The sequence below is a fragment of the Heptranchias perlo genome, chromosome 7, assembly GCF_035084215.1.
Source record: "Heptranchias perlo isolate sHepPer1 chromosome 7, sHepPer1.hap1, whole genome shotgun sequence".
Lineage (NCBI taxonomy): Eukaryota > Metazoa > Chordata > Chondrichthyes > Hexanchiformes > Hexanchidae > Heptranchias > Heptranchias perlo.
In genome coordinates this window covers 5,281,703-5,303,968 of record NC_090331.1, presented here as the reverse complement: position 1 = coordinate 5,303,968, position 22,266 = coordinate 5,281,703, and the positions used below count along the sequence as shown (strand labels likewise).

General features: G+C 47.4%; 1 protein-coding gene across 1 annotated transcript in view; it reads right to left on the bottom strand.

The window, feature by feature from the left end:
• The window catches only part of plcd4b (phospholipase C, delta 4b), a 53,150-nt gene extending 33,341 nt beyond the window's left edge, over positions 1 to 19,809 (bottom strand). The window contains exons 1-4 of the mRNA XM_067986973.1: positions 19,686 to 19,809; positions 14,741 to 14,975; positions 13,861 to 14,062; positions 3,248 to 3,392 (exon numbers count right to left, since the gene is read on the bottom strand). Coding sequence (XP_067843074.1) covers positions 3,248 to 3,392; positions 13,861 to 14,062; positions 14,741 to 14,975; positions 19,686 to 19,766 — 663 coding nt within the window. The 5' untranslated portion in view covers positions 19,767 to 19,809. The remainder of the gene's footprint in view (positions 1 to 3,247; positions 3,393 to 13,860; positions 14,063 to 14,740; positions 14,976 to 19,685) is intronic.
• Between the last annotated feature and the right edge of the window lie 2,457 nt (positions 19,810 to 22,266).

The following is a 22,266-nucleotide window of genomic DNA, read 5'->3' as shown; positions in this document are numbered from 1 at the left end:
GCATACGGGATACTTTCCTTTATTAGCCGAGGCATAGAATATAAGAGCAGGGAGGCTATGCTGGAACCGCATAAAATATTGGTTAGGCCACAGCTTGAGTTCTGCGTACAGTTCTGGTCACCACATTACAGGAAAGATGTGATGCACTAGAGAGGGTACAGAGGAGATTTACGAGGATGTTGCCAGGGCTGGAGAATTTTAGCTATGAGAAAAGATTGGATAGGCTGGGGTTGTTTTCTTTAGAATAAAGGAGGCTGAGGGGTGATTTAATTGAGGTGTATAAAATTATGAGGGACTAGATAGAGTGGATAGGGAGGACCTATTTCCCTTAGCAGAGGGGTCAGTGACCAGGGGGCATAGATTTAAAGTAATTGGTAGAAGGATTAGAGGGGAGCTGAGAAGAAATGTTTTCACCCAGAGGGTGGTGAGGGTCTGGAACTCACTGCCTGAGAGGGTGGTAGAGGCAGAAACCCTCAACTCATTTAAAAAGTACTTGGATGTGCACCTGAAGTGCCGAAACCTACAGGGCTACGGACCAAGTGCTGGAAAGTGGGATTAAGCTGGATAGCTCTTTTTCAGCTGGCATGGACAAAATGGGCCAAATGGCCTCCTTCTATGCCATCACTTTCTATGATTCTAGTGAAGACCAGTGTGAAGTATTCACTCAGTACCTCAGACATGCCCTCTGCCTCCCCAAGATCTCCTTTTTTGTCTCTAATCAGTCCCACCCTTACTTTGACTAACCTTTTACTCTTTATATGTTTATTAAAAGACATTTGGATTCCCTTTTATTTTCGCCGCTAATCTATTCTCATAATCTCTCTTTGCTCCTCTTATTCCCTTTTTAGATCTCCTCTGTACTTTCTGTATTTAGTCTGGTTCTCTACTGTATTATGAACCTTACATTTGTCATAAGCCTCACTTTCCTGTTTCATTTTAATCTCTATATCTTTAGTCATCCAGTGAACTCTAGCTTTGGATGCCCTTCCTTTCCCCCTCGTGGGAATGTGTTCACTCTGTACCGGAACCATCTTCACCTTGAAGGCCTCCCATTGTTCAATTACTGTTTTGCCACCAATTTTAATTGCCACCATTCTAATCCACCTGGGCAAGATCCCTTTTTAACTCAATGAAATTTGCCCTCCTCCAGTTTAGTATTTTCACATTTGATTGTTCCATGTCCTTTTCCATAACTATTCTAAACCTAATGATATTATGATCACTGTTCCCCAAATGCTCCCCCACTGAAACATGGTCCACCTGCCCCACTTCATTCCCCTGAACTACATCCACTGTTGTTTCCTTCCTCGTTGGGCTGGAAACACACTGATTGAGAAAGTTCTCATGTACACATTTCAGGAATTCCTCCCCCTCTTTGCCCTTTACACTGTTACTATCCCAGTCTATATTGGGATAATTGAAGTCCCCCATTATCACTACTCTATAGTTCTTGCATCTTTCTGTGATTTGCCTGCAAATGTTCTCCTCTATCTCCTTCCCACTATTTGGTGGTCTATAGTGTACACCCAGTAGTGTAATAGCTCCTCTATTGTTCCTTAATTCTAAACAAATAGATTCTGTTTTTGACCCTCAACTACATCATCCCTTTCCAGTGCTATAATAGTTTCTTTGATCAATACTGACACCCCTCCTCCTTTCTTTCCTTCCCTATCTTTCCTCAATACCTTGTAGCCAGGAATATTAAATACCCAATCCTCCCCTTCTTTGAGCCGGGTCTCTGTTATTGCCTCTATATCATAGTCCCATGTGGCGACTTGTGCCTGCAGCTCACCAACCTTATTTCCCACACTCCGTGCATTTACACACATGCACTCCAATCTCACCTTAGACTGCCTCGCATTTCCCCCCTGTCTGATCCCTCCTATTTCTGAACTATTCTTTACTTCAGTTCTATTTGTCCCTCCCATTCCTCTGTGCACCTTGTTTCTCTTCTCTCCCCCCTGTCAAATTATGTGGCCTCCTTATTCCTCCTACCAAAATCACTAATCACAATGTACTAAATACAAGTCACTAGACAGTAGGCTGTACAATCCTATTAAAATAAAATACTCCACACATCAATTCTACTGCGACTGCTGTGCTATGGGACTTGGAGAGCCTTCTGGAAACTTCCATCTAACCTCTGGCATTGAGCAATCCAACTACGTGAGGCAGATTGAAGAGAAATCTGAGTCTGGCAAACCCCTGATCGCAGAATCATAGAATGTTCCAGCACAGGAACAGGCCTTTCGGCCCATTAAGTCTGTGCTGGTGTATCCCCACTTGGTCTAACCCCACTCCCCTGCTCGCTCTCCGAACCCTTCAATATTCCTCCTTTTCAAGCAACTATCTAACTCTCCTTTTTAAAACACGGTGTCAGTGGCCAAGAATGCCACATTCTAACCACCCACTACGTGAAGAATCTTTTTTCCAGTCTCCAGATTAATTCTTTGTTTGATTCTCTTGAATCTGTAGCCCTCTCATTGCTGCATCACTGACCACAGGAAACAACGGGGTGAATTTCGACTTTGTGCGATAGTGTAAAGTGAGCGATAGTGAATTGATAATTTTACATCACTCCTGAGTTTTATTTCCATTGACTCTACACTGTCCCATCAAACACTCCCAGGGCAGGTACAGCACGGGTTAGATACAGAGTAAAGCTCCCTCTACACTGTCCCATCAAACACTCCCAGGGCAGGTACAGGGTTAGATACAGAGTAAAGCTCCCTCTACACTGTCCCATCAAACACTCCCAGGGCAGGTACAGGGTTAGATACAGAGTAAAGCTCCCTCTACACTGTCCCATCAAACACTCCCAGGGCAAGTACAGGGTTAGATACAGAGTAAAGCTCCCTCTACACTGTCCCATCAAACACTGAGTGGACAGACACACACACACAGTTTTCCAACAGGAGTTAGTGGGCAACAGTCAGGAGCAGGGACACTGGTTAATTTTACTCTTCCACTCCTATCCCAGTTGAGATCAGCTAACAGGACAAAGACCAGGGAGAAAACCCTAGCTCAGTTACACACAGGGCACTGCACCCATCCGCTGAGCATGTAAACCGGTCAGGAGGAACATTCTCAAACTTTGGACCTCCCCTGTTTCTTCACTGGGCGGGGGGGGTCACAGGGGCCCAGGATTGAAAACTAATCCCAAACTCATCGCTTGGCTCAGGGCCTCTCGTGACCTCCTTTGCACGCGTGCCAGGCTACCCACAATGCCTCACTCCCAGGTGCCTACCCGGAAGGCGTATTTGTTGACCACTGAGATGACGTCTTTGAAGAATATCTTCGAGGTCAGTGTGTGCCCGTGGTAGACGATCGGTTCCAGGTTTGGCCCATCCCAGCAGTCGACCTCCACGCACCGGCATCCCTTCTTCAGAGCTCTGAGGAGGAAAGCGAGAGTGAGGACCAGAGGCCTGGTATAATGCTGCAATCCGGGGACATGGGGAAAGGGCAGGACCCCGCCAAGGGCAGGACCCCATCAAGTGCAGGACCCCACCAAGGGCAGGACCCCACCAAGGGCATAGAGTAGGTGAGAAGAAGTTGGGGAGGAGATAGCAGAGGCACTATTACAGAAGGCTGAGGGGTGACCTGATAGAGGTCTTTAAGATAATGAAAGGGTTTTGAGAGGGTAGAGGTAGAGAAGATGTTTCCACTTGCGGGGGAGACCAAAACTAGAGGTCATAAATATAAGATAATAAATCCAATCGGGAATTCAGGAGAAACGTCTTTACCCAGAGAGTGGTGAGAATGTGGAACTCGCTCCCACAAGGAGTAGTTGAGGAGAATAGTGTGGATGGATTTAAGGAGAAGCTGGATAAACACATGAGGGAGATTAGTGCTTAATGCTAAAGGGATCAAGGGATATGGGGAAAAAGCGGGAACAGGGTACTGAGTTAGACGATCAGCCATGATCATTTTGAATGGCGGAGCAGGCCCGAAGGGCCGAATGGCCTACTCTTGCTCCTATTTTCTATGTTTCTATGTTTCTATGAATAGAAGGATATGCTGATAGGGTGAGATGAAGTAGGGAGGGAGGAGGCTCGTGTGGGGCATAAACGCCGGCATAGACCAGTTGGGCCGAATGGCCTGTTTCTGTGCTGTAGATTCGATGTAATTCAATGTAAGACAAGGTAATTCAGTCAGTAGTGACTTCAGATGAGGGGTTTAAAAGCCTATGGATCATAGGAGGAAAGGGAAAACAGAGGGAGGGGAGGAGTCCCACAGTTTGTGAGGAGACTGAGGGAGGGGAGGAGTCCCACAGTTTGAGGGGAGACTGAGGGAGGGGAGGAGTCCCACAGTTTGTGAGGAGACTGAGGGAGGGGAGGAGTCCCACAGTTTGAGGGGAGACTGAGGGAGGGGAGGAGTCCCACAGTTTGAGGGGAGACTGAGGGAGGGGAGGAGTCCCACAGTTTGAGGGGAGACTGAGGGAGGGGAGGAGTCCCACAGTTTGAGGGGAGACTGAGGGAGGGGAGGAGTCCCACAGTTTGAGGGGAGACTGAGGGAGTGGAGGAGTCCCACAGTTTGAGGGGAGACTGAGGGAGGGGAGGAGTCCCATAGTTTGAGGGGAGACTGAGGGAGGGGAGGAGTCCCACAGTTTGAGGGGAGACTGAGGGAGGGGAGGAGTCCCACAGTTTGAGGGGAGACTGAGGGAGGGGAGGAGTCCCACAGTTTGAGGGGAGATTGTGGGAGGGGAGGAGTCCCACAGTTTGAGGGGAGATTGTGGGAGGGGAGGAGTCCCACAGTTTGAGGGGAGATTGTGGGAGGGGAGGAGTCCCACAGTTCTGAAGCTCTGGGAAAGAATGATTTGTTAAGAGACGGTGCGATGAGTCTTGACTTTAACAATGTGGATGCAGGAAGATGCAGGAAGATGCAGGGAGGTGCAGGAAGATGCAGGAAGATGCAGGGAGGTGCAGGAAGATGCAGGAAGATGCAGGGAGGTGCAGGAAGATGCAGGAAGATGCAGGGAGATGCAGGGAGGTGCAGGGAGATGCAGGAAGATGCAGGAAGGTGCAGGAAGATGCAGGGAGGTGCAGGGAGGTGCAGGAAGGTGCAGGGAGATGCAGGAAGGGATATCCGAAGCCTCGAATGAACAAGAGAAGACAGTTCAGAAGAGGACTGATAAAATAGAAGGAGAGATCAGCAAGGGGGGCCAAAAACTTGGTCAAAGAGGCGGGTTTTATGGAATGTCTTAAAGTAGGAGAGAGGTGGAGAGGTTTAGGGAGGGAATTCCAGAGTGTGGGGCCTGGGCAGCTGAATGGTGGGGTGAAGGGAATGGGGGATGGGCAAGAGGCCAGAGTCAGAGGATTGGAGGTTTCTGGGAGGTGGGGTTGTAGAGTTGGAGGAGGTTACACAGATAGTGAGGAGCGAGGCCATGAAGGGATTTAAACTCATGGATGAGAATTTTAAATTTATGGCATTATGGGATGGGAGCCAATGTAAGTCAGCAAGCACAGGGGGTGATGGGTGAACGGGACTTGGTGCGAGTTAGGATACGGGCAGCAGAGTTTTGGATGAGCTCAAGTTTATGGAGGGTGGAAGATGAGGGGCCGGCCAGGAGAGCATTGAAATAGTCGAGTCTAGAGGTAACAAAGGCATGGATGAGGGTTTCAGCAGCAGATGAGCTGAGTCAGGGGCGGAGACGGGCGATGTTACGGAGGTGGAAGTAGGCGGTCTTGGTGATGGAGAGGATATGGGGTCTGAAACTCATCTCAGGGTCAAAGAGGACTCCACGGTTGCGAGCAGTCTGGTTCAGCCTCAAACAGTGGTCAGGGAGAGGGATGGAGTTGGTGACAAGGCAGGGACTGAAGACAATGGCTTCAGTCTTCCCAATTTGTAAGTGGAGGAAACCGTGGCTCGTCCAAGATTGTATACTGGACCTGCAGTCTGACAACACAGAGGCAGTGGAGGGGTCGAGGGAGGCGGTGGAGAGGAACAGCTGGGTGTCGTCAGCGTACACGTGGAACCTGACTCCATGTCTGCGGATGATGCCGCTAAGGTGTAGCATGCAGATAAGGAAGAGGAGGGGGCCGAGGACAGATCTTTGGGGGACTCCGGAGATGACGGTGCGGTGGGGGGGGTGGGAAGAGAAGTCTTTGCTGGAGATGTTCGGGCTACAATCAGGCCAAACAAGGGAAGAGGCGCTGGGCAATGGATGGGAGCTGTGATCCACTCTGTCAAAGACTGGAGGAAGGTCGAGGAGAGGGATATTGCAACACAGTCACGGAGAAGATCATTTGAGACTTTGGTTGGAAAAGGATGGTGTAGTTATAAGAACATAAGAAATAGGAGCAGGAGTAGGCCATAGGACCCCTCGATCCTGCTCCGCCATTTAATAAGATCATGGCTGATCTTCGACCTCAACTCCACTTTCCCGCCCGATCCCCATATCCCTTGATTCCCTTAGAGTCCAAGAATCTATCGATCTCAGTCTTGAATATACTCAACGACTGAGCATCCACAGCCCTCTGGGGTAGAGAATTCCAAAAATTCATAGCCCTCAGTGAAGAAATTCCTCCTCATCTCAGTTCTAAATGACCGACCCCTTATCCTGAGACTATGCCCCCTGGTTCTAGACTCTCCAGCCAGGGGAAACAGCCTCTCGGCATCTACCCTGTCAAGTCCTCTTAGAATCTTATATGTTTCAATGAGATCACCTCTCATTCTTCTAAACTCCAGAGAGTATAGGCCCATTCTACTCAACCTCTCTTCATAGGACAACCCTCTCATCCCAGGAATCAATCTAATGAACCTTCGTTGCACCCCCTCTAAGGCAAGTATATCCTTCATTTGGAAACTGTACACAGTACTCCAGCTGTGGTCTCGCCAAAGCCCTGTACAATTGCAGCAAGACCTCCTTACTCTTGTACTCCAACCCCCTTGCAATAAAGGTCAACATACCATTTGCCTTCCTAATTGCCTGCTGTACCTGCATCTTAACTTTCTGTGTTTCTTGTACGAGGACACCCAAATCTCTCTGAACACCAACATTTAATAGTTTCTCACCATTTAAAAAATATTCCATTTTTCTACTCTTCCTACCAAAGTGAATAACCTCACATTTCCCCACAATATATTCCATCTGCCACCTTCTTGCCCACTCAATTAACCTGCATATATCCCTTTGCAAACTCTTTGTGTCCTCCTCACAGCTTACCTAGGTTTGTATTGTCAGCAAACTTGGATACATTACACTCAGTCCCTTCAGTTGAGGGGTCATAGTCAGAATATATCTGGTTAGAATTAAGGAACAATAGAGGAGCTATTACACTACTGGGTGTACACTATAGGCCACCAAATAGTGGGAAGGAGATAGAGGAGAACATTTGCAGGCAAATTACAGGAAGATGCAAGAACTATAGGGTAGTGATAATGGGGGACTTCAATTATCCCAATATAGACTGGGATAGTAACAGTGTAAAGGACAAAGAGGGGGAGGAATTCCTGAAATGTGTACAAGAGAACTTTCTCAATCAGTGTGTTTCCAGCCCAACGAGGAAGTAAACAGTGCTGGATCTAGTTCAGGGGAATGAAGTGGGGTAAGTGGAGCACATTTCAGTGGGGGAGCATTTGGGGAACAGTGATCATAATATCATTAGGTTTAGAATAGTTGTGGAAAAGGCCAAGGAACAATCAAATGTGAAAATACTTAACTGGAGGAGGGCAAATTTCAGTGTATTAAAAAGGGATCTTGCCCAGGTGGATTGGAATCAAAAATTGTTAGGCAAAACAGTAATTGAACAATGGGAGGCCTTCAAGGAGGAGATGGTTCTGGTGCAGAGTAGACACAATCCCACGAGGGGGAAAGGAAGGGCATCCGAAGCTAGAGTTCACTGGATGACTAAAGATATAGAGATTAAAATGAAACAGAAAGAGGAGGCTTATGACAAGTGTCAGGTTCATAATACAGTAGAGAACCAGACTGAATTTAGAAAGTACAGAGGAGAATCTAAAAAAGGGAATAAGAGGGGCAAATTAGCAGCTAATATAGAAGGGAACCCAGAAGTCTTTTATAAACATATAAACAGTAAACGGGCAGTCAAAGGCAGGGTGGGGCCGATTAGGGACAAAAAAGGAGATCTCCTTGTGGAGGCAGAGGGTATGTCTGAGGCAATAAATGAATACTTCACATCGGTCTTCACTAGAGAAAAGGATGCTGCCATTGGAGCAGTAAAGGAGGAGGTAGGAGCGATATTGGATAGGATCAAAATAGATAAAGAGGAGGTACTTAAAAGATTGGCAGAACTCAAAGTAGAAACATCACCCGGTCCGGATGGGATGCATCCCAGGTTACTGAGGGAAGTAAGGGTGGAAATTGCAGAGGCTCTGGCCACAATCTTCCAATCCTCCTTCGATACGGGGACGGTGCTGGAGGATTGCAAATATTACACCCCTGTTCAAAAAAGGGGAGAGGGATAAACCCGGCAATTACAAACCTTCATGATTTTGAACACCTCTATCAAATCTCCCATGACCTTCTCTGCTCTAAGGAGAACAGCCCCAGCTTCTCCAGTCTCTCCACATAACTGAAGTCCCTCATCCCTGGCACCATTTTAGTAAATCTCCTCTGCTCCATCTCTAAGACCTTGACATCCCTTTAGGAAATGTTTAGAGACAATTATCCAGGACAAAATTAATTGGCACTTGGAAAAGAATGGGTTAATAAATAAAAGTCAGCACGGATTTATTAAAGGTAAATCGTGTTTGAATAAATTGATTGAGTTCTTTGATGTAGTAATGGGGAGGGTTGATGAGGGTAGTACGGTTGATGTTGTATTAATGGACTTTCAAAAGGCATTTGATAAAGTACCACATAATAGACTTGTTTGCAAAATTAAAGCCCATGGGATTAAAGGGACAGTGACAGCGTGGATACAAAATTGGCTCGGGGACAGAAAGCAGAGAGTAGTGGTGAACGGTTGTTTTTCAGACTGGAGGGAAGTATACAGTGGTGTTCCCCAGGGGTCAGTATCAGGAACGAAGCTCTTTTTGATATATATTAATGACCTGGACTTGGGTATAGAGGGTATAATTTCAAAGTTTGCAGATGACATAAAACTCAGAAATGTAGTAAACAATGTGGAGGATAGTAACAGACTTCAGGAGGACATAGACAGACTGGTGAAATGGGCAGACACATGGCAGATAAAATTTAATGCAGAGAAGTGTGAAGTGATGCATTTTGGTAGGAAGAATAAGGAGAGGCAATATAAAGTAAATGGAGCGGCTGCAGGACATTCTGGAGGGGGAGGGTGAACAGCCAGTAGTCGTGGTCCATATCAGTACCAACGACATAGGTAAAAAAAGGGATGAGGTCCTGCAAGGTGAATTTAAGGAGTTAGGAGATAAATTAAAAAGCAGGACCTCAAAGGTAGTGATCTCAGGATTACTACCAGTGCCACGTGCTAGTGAGTATAGGAACAGGAGAATAGACCAGATGAATGCATGGCTGCAGAGATGGTGTAGGAAGGAGGGATTTAGATTCCTGGGACATTGGGACCGGTTCTGGGGAAGGTGGGACCTGTACAAGCGGGACGGGTTACACCCGAGCAAGACCGGGACCGATGTCCTCGTGGGGGTGTTTGCTAGTGCTGTTGGGGAAGGTTTAAACTAGAATAGCAGGGGGATGGGAACCTGAGCAGGGAGACAGAGGAGGGGGAAACAAGGATAGAAACAAAAGACAGAAAGGGAAGAAGCAATAGTGGAAGGCAGAGAAAACAAGGGCAAAAAACAAATAGGGCCATAGTGCAAAATAAAACTAAGATGACTAGTAATCTTAAAAAGACAAGTCTAGAGGCATTGTGTCTTAATGCGCGGAGCATTCGCAATAAGGTAGATGAATTAACAGCGCAGATAGATATTAACGGTTATGATATAGTTGCGATTACGGAGACATGGCTGCAGGGTGACCAAGGATGGGAACTGAACACCCTGGGGTATTCAATATTTAGGAAGGACAGGCAAAAAGGGAAAGAAGGTGGGGTAGCGTTGTTAGTAAAGGATGAAATCAATGCAATAGTGAGGAAGGATATTGGCTCGGAAAATCACCATGTGGAATCTGTATGGGTGGAGCTAAGGAGCACCAAGGAGCAGAAAACGTTGGTGGGGGTTGCCTATAGGCCCCCAAACAGTAGTGGAGATACAGGGGAGGGCATTAAACAGGAAATTAGAGACGCATGCAAGAAGGGTACAACTATAATCATGGGTGACTTCAACCTACATATGAATTGGTCAAACCAAATTAGCAATAATACTGTGGGGGAGGAATTCCTGGAGTGGGTATGTGATGGTTTTCTAGACCAATACATTGAGGAACCAACTAGAGAACAGGCGATCCTAGACTGGGTATTGTGCAATGAGAAAGGATTAATTTTCAATCTTGTTGTGTGGGGTCCCTTAGGGAAGAGCGACCATAACATGATGGAATTCCTCATTAAGATGGAGAGTGAAGTAGTTGAATCGAAACTAAGGTCCTGCATCTAAATAAAGGAAATTACGAAAGTATGAGATGTGAGTTGGCCATGATAGATTGGGGAAATTTACTAAAAGGGATGACGGTGGATAGGCAATGGCTAATATTTAAAGAACGTGTGCAGGAATTACAACAATTATTCATTCCTGTCTGGCGCAAAAATAAAACAGGAAAGGTGGTTCAACCGTGACTTACAAAAGAAATTAGGGATATTATTAGATCCAAAGAGCAGACATATAAAATTGCCAGAAAAAGCGGCAAGCCTGAGGATTGGGAGCAGTTCAGAATTCAGCAAAGGAGAACAAAGAGATTGATTAAGAGGGGAACAATAGAGTATGAGAGTAAACCAGCAGGGAACATAAAAACTGACTGTAAAAGCTTCTATAAATATGTCAAGAGAAAAAGATTAGTGAAGACAAATGTAGGTCCCTTACAGTCAGAAATGGGGGAAATTATAATGGGGAACAAAGAAATGGCAGAACAATTAAACACATACTTTGGTTCTGTCTTCACAAAGGAGGACACAAATAACCTTCCGGAAATGTTAGGGAACCAAGGATCTAGTGAGAGGGAGGAACTGAAGGAAACCAGTATTAGTAAAAAAATAGTGCTAGGGAAATTAAAGGGGGTAAAGGCTGACAAATCCCCAGGGCCTGATAATCTACATCCCAGAGTACTAAAGGAAGTGGCCCTGGATGGTGATCATCTTCCAAAATTCTATAGACTCTGGAACAGTTCCTACAGATTGGAGGGTGGCAAATGTAACCCCACTATTTAAAAAAGGAGGGAGAGAAAAAACAGGGAATTACAGACCAGTTAGCCTGACATCAGTAGTGGGGAAAATGCTAGAGTCTATTATAAAAGATGTGATAACAGAACACTTCGAAGGCATTGAGGGGTTGGACAAAGTCAGCATGGGTTTATGAAAGGGAAATCATGCTTAACAAATCTACTGGAGTTTTTTGAGGATGTAACTGGTAGAATAGATAGGGGAGAACCAGTGGATGTGGTGTATTTGGATTTTCAGAAGGCTTTTGATAAGGTCTCACACAAGAGGTCAGTGTGCAAAATTAAAGCACATGGGATTGGGGGGAATATACTGGCATGGATTGAGAATTGGTTGACAGACAGGAAACAGAGAGTAGGAATAAACGGGTCTTTTTCCGGGTGACAGGCAGTGACTAGGGGGGTACCGCAGGGATCAGTGCTTGGGCCCCAGCTAGTCACAATATATATCAATGATTTGGATGAGGGAACTAAATGTAACATTTCCAAGTTTGCAGATGACACAAAGCTGGGGTGTAATGTGAGCTGTGAGGAGGATGCAAAGAGGCTCCAATGTGATTTAGACAAGTTGGGTGAGTGGGCAAGAACATGGCAGATGCAGTATATCATGGATAAATGTGAGGTTATCCACTTTGGGTGTAAAAACAGAAAGGCAGATTATTATCTGAATGGTGATAGATTGGGAAAAGGGGAGGTGCAACGAGACCTGGGTGTCCTTGTACACCAGTCGCTGAAAGCGAGCATTCAGGTGCAGCAGGCAGTTTGAGTACAGGAGCAGGGATGTCTTACTGCAGTTATACAGGGCCTTGGTGAGACCACATCTGGAGTATTGTGTGCAGTTTTGGTCTCCTTATCTGAGGAAGGATGTCCTTGCCATGGAGGGATTGCAACGAAGGTTTACCAGACTGATTCCTGGGATGGCAGGACTGACGTATGAGGAGAGATTGGGTCGACTAGGCCTATATTCACTAGGCTTTAGAAGAATGAGAGGTGATCTCATCGAAACATATAAAATTCTAACAGGACTAGACAGACAAGATGCAGGGAGGATGTTCCCGATGGCTGGGGAGTCCAGAACCAGGGGTCACAGTCTCAGGATACGGGGTATGCCATTTAGAACCGACATGAGGAGAAATTTCTTCACTCAGAGGGTGGTGAACCTGTGGAATTCTCTACCACAGAAGGCAGTGGAGGCCAAGTCATTAGATGTATTCAAGAAGGAGATAGATATATTTCCTAATGCTAAAGGGATCAAGGGATAGGGGGAAAAAGCGGGAACAGGGTACTGAGTTAGACGGTCAGCCATGATCATTTTGAATGGCGGAGTAGGCCTGAGGGGCCGAATGGCCTACTCTTGCTCCTATTTTCTATGTTTCTATGTACAATTTTAAATGAGATGCAGGAACAGAGAGACCTGGAGATACACAAATCTTTGAAGGTGGGAGGACAAGTTGAGAAGGCTGTTAAAAAAGCAAATGGGATCCTGGGCTTTATTAATAGAGACATAAAGTACAAAAGCAAGGAAGTTATGCTAAACCTTTATAAAACACTGGTTAGGCCTCAGCTGGAGAATTGTGTTCACCCCTGGGCACCGCACTTTAGGAAGGATGTGAAGGCCTTAGAGAGGGTGCAGAGGAGATTTACTAGAATGGCACCAGGGATGAGGGACTTCAATTATGTGGAGAGACTGGAGAAGCTGGGATTGTTCTACTTAGAGTAGAGAAGATTAAGGGGAGATTTAATAAATGTGTTCAAAATTATGAAGGTTTTGATAGAGTAAATAAGGAGAAACTGTTTCCAGTGGCAGAAGGGTTGGTAACCAGAGGTCACAGATTTAAGGTGATCGGCAAAAGAACCAGAGGGGAGATGATCTGGAATGCGCTGCCTGAAAGGGCGGTGGAAGCAGATTCAATAGTAACTTTCAAAAGGGAATTGGACAAAGACTTGAAGGGGAAAAAATTGAAGGGTTATAGGGAAAGAGCAGGGAAATAAGACCAATTGGATAGCTCTTTCAAAGAGTCGGCACATGCACGATGGGCCAAATAGCCTCCTCCTGTGCTGTACCTACCATGATACTATAATAAAACGCCTTTAACGTAGTAAAACGTCCCAAGGCGCTTCACAGGAGAGTAATCAGAAAAATTTGACACCAAGCCACATAAGGAGATATTCGGACAGGTGACCAAAAGCTTGGTCAAAGAGTTAGGTTTTAAGGAGGGTCTTAAAGAGGGGGAAGAGAGGGAGAGAGTCGGAGAGGTTTAGGGAGGGAACTCCAGAATTTGGGGCCTAGACGGCTGAAGGCACGGCCGCCAATGGTGGGGTGAAGGAAATGGGGGATGTGCGAGAGGCCAGAATTGGAGGAGCGCAGAGATCTCGGAGGGTTGTAGGGCTGGAGGAGGTTACAGAGATAGAGAGGGGCAAGGCCATGGAGGGATTGGAACATGAGGATGAGAATTTTAAAATCGAGGCGTTGCCGGACCTGGAGGCAATGTAGGTCAGCAAGCACAGGGGGTGATGGGGGAACGGGACTTGGTGCGAGTTCGGATACGGGCAACTTTGTAACATCCAATGAGTAGAGTAAGCCATGCCAATACCTGATGTAGCCCTCGACACTGCTGTGCCCCCGGAGCTGGTCCTCAATCAGGTACGTGTTGTGGGACGAGGAGATGAAGTAATGGCAGAGGGGCTGAGACATGTCCTGGTACAGACGCTCGTGTTCGGGATTAAAGATGGAGCCTTCCGGTGAGCAAAGGTACATGAGGAACCCGTCTAAAGTCATGGCATGGAGTTTCCTGGCTGCAAACACGTCAAAGGTAAAGAGCAAACATAAATTAAAAAAACAAAAGTGCAACAAACACTGAACGCCATTCCTAAATCAACAGCGGCTCACCTCACCCGCTCCTGGGACTCGAGCGTGCAGCGCTCCCTCAGCACTGCACCGAAGTGTCAGCCTGGATTACATGCTCAAGTCTCTGACGGGACATTAGACCCTATAACTGTGATACCCATCTCTGACGGGACATTAGACCCTATAACTGTGATACCCATCTCTGACAGGACATTAGACCCTATAACTGTGATACCCGTCTCTGACGGGACATTCGACCCTATAACTGTGATACCCATCTCTGACGGGACATTAGACCCTATAACTGTGATACCCGTCTCTGACGGGACATTAGACCCTATAACTGTGATACCCGTCTCTGACAGGACATTAGACCCTATAACTGTGATACCCATCTCTGACGGGACATTAGACCCTATAACTGTGATACCCGTCTCTGACGGGACATTAGACCCTATAACTGTGATACCCGTCTCTGACGGGACATTAGACCCTATAACTGTGATACCCATCTCTGACGGGACATTAGACCCTATAACTGTGATACCCGTCTCTGACGGGACATTAGACCCTATAACTGTGATACCCGTCTCTGAACGGGACATTAGTCTCTCTGACTGTGATACCTGTCTCCGACGGCTCGTGCCTGGCGATGAGCTCCATGGCAAACTCCTCGACATTCTCTGCTTGTTCGAGTTGCTCGTATTTCAGAAAATCCACGAACTCCAGCAGGGTCAGCTTCTTCCTGTCCTTTGAGAACTCGTTAAAGTGTCGGTGAATGTCATCGCGCTGCGTCAGTGACTTATAAAACAAAACAAACTCGTCGCCCTCGAGCGTTCCCGACTGGGACTTGTCGGCCATCTGCAAGGCAGAGGGGCACAGAATCAACAGTTAGATCAGGCCCATCAGAAGGGGAAGTGAACAGGATCCAGCCTGTCCGTCCTATCAGAGATCGCAGTCAACAGGACCCAGCCTGTCCATCCCATCAGAAGGGACCAGCCAGTCAGGTTATTCTCCCTCAGGGCCAGAGCTCATGTGAGGCCCAGGGAGATGAGGAGGTTCAGAGGTCACAAGAGTGACCCCCACACTCAGAAGCAGAACTGAGCGGTCGCACTCCCAATTATATAACGCCTTTCACGACCTCAGGACATCCCAAAGCGCTTTACAGCCAATTAAGTACTTTTGAAGTCTAGTCACTGTTAAAACCATAAGACCATAAGAGATAGGAGCAGGAGTAGGCCATTCGGCCCCTCGAGCCTGCTCTGCCATTTAATGAGATCACGGCTGATCTGATTTTTACCTCAACTCCACTTTCCCGCCTTTTCCCCATATCCTTTGACTCCCTTGCTGATCAAAAATTTGTCTAACTCAGCCTTGAATGTATTCAATGACTCAGCCTCCACAACTTTTTGGAGTATAGAATTCCAAAGATTCACGACCCTCTGGGAGAAGAAATTCCTCCTAATTTCCGCCTTAAATGGGCGACCCCTTATTCTGAGACTATGCCCCCTAGTTCTGGATTCCCCCTGAGGGGTAACATCCTCTCAGCATCTACCCTATCGAGTCCCCTCAGAATCTTGTATGTTTCAATAAGATCTCCTCTCATTCTTCTAAACTCCAATGAGTATAGACCCAACCTGTTCAATCTTTCCTCATAAGACAACCCTTCCATACCCGGAATCATAGAAGTTTACAACATGGAAACAGGCCCTTCGGCCCAACATGTCCATGTCGCCCAGTTTATACCACTAAGCTAGTCCCAGTTGCCTGCACTTGGCCCATATCCCTCTATACCCATCTTACCCATGTAACTGTCCAAATGCTTTTTAAAAGACAAAATTGTACCCGCCTCTACTACTGCCTCTGGCAGCTCGTTCCAGACACTCACCACCCTTTGAGTGAAAAAATTGCCCCTCTGGACCCTTTTGTATCTCTCCCCTCTCACCTTAAATCTATGTCCCCTCGTTATAGACTCCCCTACCTTTGGGAAAAGATTTTGACTATCTACCTTATCTATGCCCCTCATTATTTTATAGACTTCTATAAGATCACCCCGAAACCTCCTACTCTCCAGGGAAAAAAGTCTCAGTCGATCCAACCTCTCCCTATAAGTCAAACCATCAAGTCCCGGTAGCATCCTAGTAAATCTTTTCTGCACTCTTTCTAGTTTAATAATATCCTTTCGATAATAGGGTGACCAGAACTGTACACAGTATTCCAAGTGTGGCCTCACTAATGTCTTGTACAACTTCAACAAGACATCCCAACTCCTGTATTCAATGTTCTGACCAATGAAACCAAGCATGCCTGAATGCCTTCTTCACCACCCTATCCACCTGTGACTCCACTTTCAAGGAGCTATGAACCTGTACTCCTAGATCTCTTTGTTCTATAACTCTCCCCAACGCCCTACCATTAACGGAGTAGGTCCTGGCCCGATTCGATCTACCAAAATGCATCACCTCACATTTGTCTAAATTAAACTCCATCTGCCATTCATCGGCCCACTGGCCCAATTTATCAAGATCCCGTTGCAATCCTAGATAACCTTCTTCACTGTCCACAATGCCACCAAGCTTGGAGTCATCTGCAAACTTACTAACCATGCCTCCTAAATTCTCATCCAAATCATTAATATAAATAACAAATAACAGCGGACCCAGCACCGATCCCTGAGGCACACCGCTGGTCACAGGCCTCCAGTTTGAAAAACAACCCTCTACAACCACCCTCTGTCTTCTGTCGTCAATCCAATTTTGTATCCAATTGGCTACCTCACCTTGGATCCCGTGAGATTTAACCTTATGTAACAACCTACCATGCGGTACCTTGTCAAAGGCTTTGCTAAAGTCCATGTAGACCACATCTACTGCACAGCCCTCATCTATCTTCTTGGTTACCCCTTCAAAAAACTCAATCAAATTCGTGAGACATGATTTTCCTCTCACAAAACCATGCTGACTGTTCCTAATCAGTCCCTGCCTCTCCAAATGCCTGTAGATCCTGTCTCTCAGAATACCCTCTACAGATGTCAGGCTCACCGGTCTGTAGTTCCCAGGCTTTTCCCTGCCGCCCTTCTTAAACAAAGGCACAACATTTGCTACCCTCCAATCTTCAGGCACCTCACCTGTAGCTGTCGATGATTCAAATATCTCTGCTAGGGGACCCGCAATTTCCTCCCTAACCTCCCATAACGTCCTGGGATACATTTCATCAGGTCCCAGAGATTTATCTACCTTGATGCGCGTTAAGACTTCCAGCACCTCCCTCTCTGTAATATGTACACTCCTCAAGACATCAATATTTATTTCCCCAAGTTCCCTAACATCCATGCCTTTCTCAACCGTAAATACTGATGTGAAATATCTGTAATCTCCTTACATATTTGCTCCTCAATTTCCCGTTGACTATTTGGGGGTCTGTAGTACAATCCTATCAAAGTGATCTCTCCCTTCTTATTTTTCAGTTCTACCCATATAGACTCAGTGGGCGAACCCTCGGATATATCCCCTCTCACTACTGCCGTGATGTTCTCCCTAATCAAGAACGCAACTCCCCCTCCTCTCTTACCTCCTGCTCTATCTTTCCTATTGCATCTGTACCCTGGAACATTGAGCTGCCAGTCCTGCCCCTCCCTTAGCCATGTTTCAGTAATAGCTATAACATCCCAGTCCCATGTACCCATCCATGCCCTGAGTTCATCTGCCTTGCCCATCAGACTTCTTGCATTGAAATAAATGCAGTTTAATCTAGACTTCCCTTGGTCTTTGCCCTGCTTTCTCAGACCATCTGTCCGGTCATGTTTTGTACACTCTCCCTTACTGCCTTTTGTTTCTGTCACCACTTTACTTCCCACTGACTTCCTGCATCGGTTCCCATCACCCTGTCACATTAGTTTAAACCCTCCCCAACAGCACTAGCAAACACTCCCCCTAGGACATTGGTTCCAGTCCTGCCCAGATGCAGACCGTCCAATTTGTACTGGTCCCACCTCCCCCAGAACCGGTTCCAATGGCCCAGGAATTTGAATCCCTCCCTCTTGCACCATCTCTCAAGCCACGTATTCATCCTAGCTATCCTGTCATTCCTACTCTGACTAGCCCATGGCACTGGTAGCAATCCTGAAATTACTACCTTTGAGGTCCTACTTTTTAGTTTAACTCCTAACTCCCTAAATTCAGCTTGTAGGACCTCATCCCGTTTTTTACCTATATGGAAGTCCCCCTCCAGAATGTCCTGCAGCCGCTCCGAGACATCCCTGACCCTTGCACCAGGGAGGCAACATACCATCCTGGAGTCTCGGCTGCGTCCGCAGAAACGCCTGTCTATTCCCCTTACAATCGAGTCCCCTATCACCATAGCTCTACCACTCTTTTTCCTGCCCTCCTGTGCAGCAGAGCCAGCCACGGTGCCATGAACCTGGCCGCTGTCACCTTCCCCTGGTGAGCCATCTCCCCCAACAGCATCCAAAACGGTATACCTGTTTTGGAGGGAGATGACCGCAGGGATCCCCTGCACTACCTGCCTGCACCTCTTACTCTATCTGTTGGTCACCCATTCACTATCTCCCTCAGTAATTTTTATCTGTGGTGTGACCAACTCACTGAACGTGCTATCCACGACTTCCTCAGCATCGCGGATGCTCCAAAGTGAGTCCATCCGCAGCTCCAGAGCCGTCAAGCGGTCAAACAATAGCTGCAGCTGGACACACTTCCCGCAGGTGAAGGAACCAGGGACACAGGAAGGATCCCTGAATTCCCACATCTCACAAGAGGAACATGACACGGGTCTGGGATCTCCTGCCATGACTTAACTCTTAAGTTAGCTTAACAACAACTACAATGATTTATTATTTTTCTTAATTAAATTTATAATTTATAAGCCCTACTGCTCCCAATAAGCTTTACAACTGCTAGTAAACCTTCTACTACTACTAAAACCTTACAATTACTAAGTTACACTAATTTTGATAGTTAAACGAGTCAAATATTCGAGTCAAATCAACCTGGTGAACCTTCTCTGAACTGCCTCCAATGCAAGTATGTCCTTCCTTAAATAAGGGCACCAGAACTGTACGCAGTACTCCAGGTGTGGTCCTACACCGTTGTAATGTTAGAAACACAACAGCCAATTTGCGCACAGCAAGATCCCACAAACAGCAATGTGGTAAATGACCAGATAATCTGTTTTTCAGTGATGTTGGTTGAGGGATGAATATTGGCCCAGGACACCGAGGGGAGAATTCCCCAGCTCTTCTTCAAAGAACAGGCAGACGGGGCGTCAGTTCAATCCGGCATTCCTTAAGGACTGCGCTAAAAGTGCTGAGTGTTCACTACAGAGGAGGTAAGGACATTGCTTAAATCTTGTACTGTACCAGGTTAAACACCAAGATCATTCTAGAGTAAGTTTCAGTGAGATCACCAAGACTTTGATGACTGGTTTCCCAGTCAGCTCATTAACAGCCCATTGTGGGCACGACTGATTGGCGACACACGGTGGGGGTGGGGGGGGGGGGGTCAGAGCCGGAGTCTACAGTCCTACAAAGAGTTGGGTTTGGGGGATGGGGCCCACCTTAAAGAGCCGCAGGGCGTGGTCCTCATTCATATCGACATTCATCATCTTCAGTAAATCCCGCACCTCCTTAAAGTTCATCCGCCCGTCTTTATCCTTATCTGCTTTATGGAACCAGTCACTGATCCACATGAAGAGAGAGTTAGGGAAAGAAACCCCAAGAGATTTGGACATGTTGCACGCTGAATAAAGCTCCCTCTACACTGTCCCATCAGACACTCCCAGGGAAGGTACAGGGTTAGATACAGAGTAAAGCTCCCTCTACACTGTCCCATCAAACACTCCCAGGGCAGGTACAGCACGGGTTAGATACAGAGTAAAGCTCCCTCTGCACTGTCCCATCAAACACTCCCAGGGCAGGTACAGCACGGGTTAGATACAGAGTAAAGCTCCCTCTACACTGTCCCATCAGACACTCCCGGGGCAGGTACAGCACAGGTTAGATACAGAGTAAAGCTCCCTCTACACTGTCCCATCAGACACTCCCGGGGCAGGTACAGCACGGGTTAGATACAGAGTAAAGCTCCCTCTACACTGTCCCATCAGACACTCCCGGGGCAGGTACAGCACGGGTTAGATACAGAGTAAAGCTCCCTCTGCACTGTCCCATCAAACACTCCCAGAGCAGATACAGCACGGGTTAGATACAGAGTAAAGCTCCCTCTACACTGTCCCATCAAACACTCCCAGGGCAGGTACAGCACGGGTTAGATACAGAGTAAAGCTCCCTCTACACTGTCCCATCAAACACTCCCAGGGCAGGTACAGCACGGGTCAGATACAGAGTAAAGCTCCCTCTACACTGTCCCATCAAACACTCCCAGGGCAGGTACAGCACGGGTTAGATACAGAGTAAAGCTCCCTCTACACTGTCCCATCAAACACTCCCAGGTTGGGTAGAGCCCGTGCTCTTGGTGCTGGATGTCGAACACGGGGAACATTCCATTCCCTGGCACTAACATCCTGCCATGGGGGAGAAATTCATTGACAAAGGATATTGGTCGAGCTTTTCCTTCTGGTCCATGTTGCTGACATTCTCGATGAGCTTGCGGAGACCCTGGATCCACTGCTCGGCCTCCTGGGCCGAGTCGGCCACGAGGTCCAAGTTCCCCCGCCTCCCGCGGAACACCACGGTGAGGCAGCGATCGGCGGTGAACTCCTCCGCTATACTCTGCAGAACCTCGGACTGGTGACCCTCACGCACCGTCTCGATGTCGCTGATAGAGACTGCGAGGGACAGAGCAACATGCAGCGCACCTCCATCACTGAACTTCCAGCAACAATAACCACTTGCATTTATACAGCGCCTTTCACGTAGTAGAACGTCCCCAAGGCGCTTCACAGGAGCGATTATCAGACAAAATCTGAACCACATAAAGGAGATATTAGGACAGGTGACCAAAAGCTTGGACAAAGAGGTAGGTTTTAAGGAGCGTCTTAAAGGAGGAGAGAGAGGCGGAGAGGTTTAGGGAGGGAATTCCAGAGCTTAGGACCCAGGCAGCTGAAGGCACGGCCGCCAATGGTGGAGCGATGGAAATCGGGGATGCGCAAGAGGCCAGAATTGGAGGAGCGCAGAGACCTCGGAGGGTTGTAGGGCTGGAGGAGATTACAGAGATAGGGAGGGGGCGAGGCCACGGAGGGATTGGAGCACTGGGATGAGAATTTTAAAATCGAATCGTTCCTGGACCGAGGAGGAAGGCGCTGAGTTTATTCCTGTCACGTGACATTCGCCAGATGCTATTTAATTGTTTGTGATGTCTTTTCCGTGTCTCCCTCTCCCCCCTCCTCTCCTGAAGGTGCTGACCCCGGCTGGGGTACGAGGCCCCAGGCACCAGCTGGTACCCGTCCTCCATGACTGAATCTACACAGTGAGTGAGAGGCCTCCCCCTTCCTCACCATCACCGACACACACAGCAGCAATCTGCAGCTGGCAATCCGGAATGGGAATCCGGAATAGGAATCTTGGCTGATTTTACTCTCACCGATCAGGGGCTGGCATTTCTCCTCTCTCTCCCTTTCTCTCTCTGTATCTCTCTTTCTCTCTCTGTCTCTCTCCCTCTCTGTGTCTCTCTCTCTCTTCCCCTCTCTGTGTCTCTCTCTCTCTCTCTTCCCCTCTCTGTGTTTCTCTGACTCTCTTCCCCTCTGTGGGTGTCTCTCACTCTCGCTGTCCCCTCTCTGTGTCTCCCACTCTCTCTCTGCCCTCTGTGTCTCACTCTCTCTCTCTCTCTCACTCTCTGTGTCTCTCACTCTTTCTCTCTCCCTTCCTATCTCTCTGAGGTTTTTTCTCAGGGTCTCCCAATCTTTCTCGTTCTTGCTCTTAACATCTCTTTGGGTTTCTTATGCTCTGACTAAATGTTCTCTCTCTCTCCCTCCAGGTGTCTAAACATTCTCTCTCTCTCTCAGGGTCTCCAACCGTTCTCTCTCCCTCCCTTCTGTTCTCCCTCCACCTCTTTCCCTCCCTACCTCTCTTTCCTATTTCTTTCTCTTGCTCTCCCTCTCCACCTCTTCCTCCTCACTCTCTCTTCTCTCTCCTGCTCTCTCCCTCCTCTCATCTGTTCTCTCTCTCACCTCTCCAATCTCC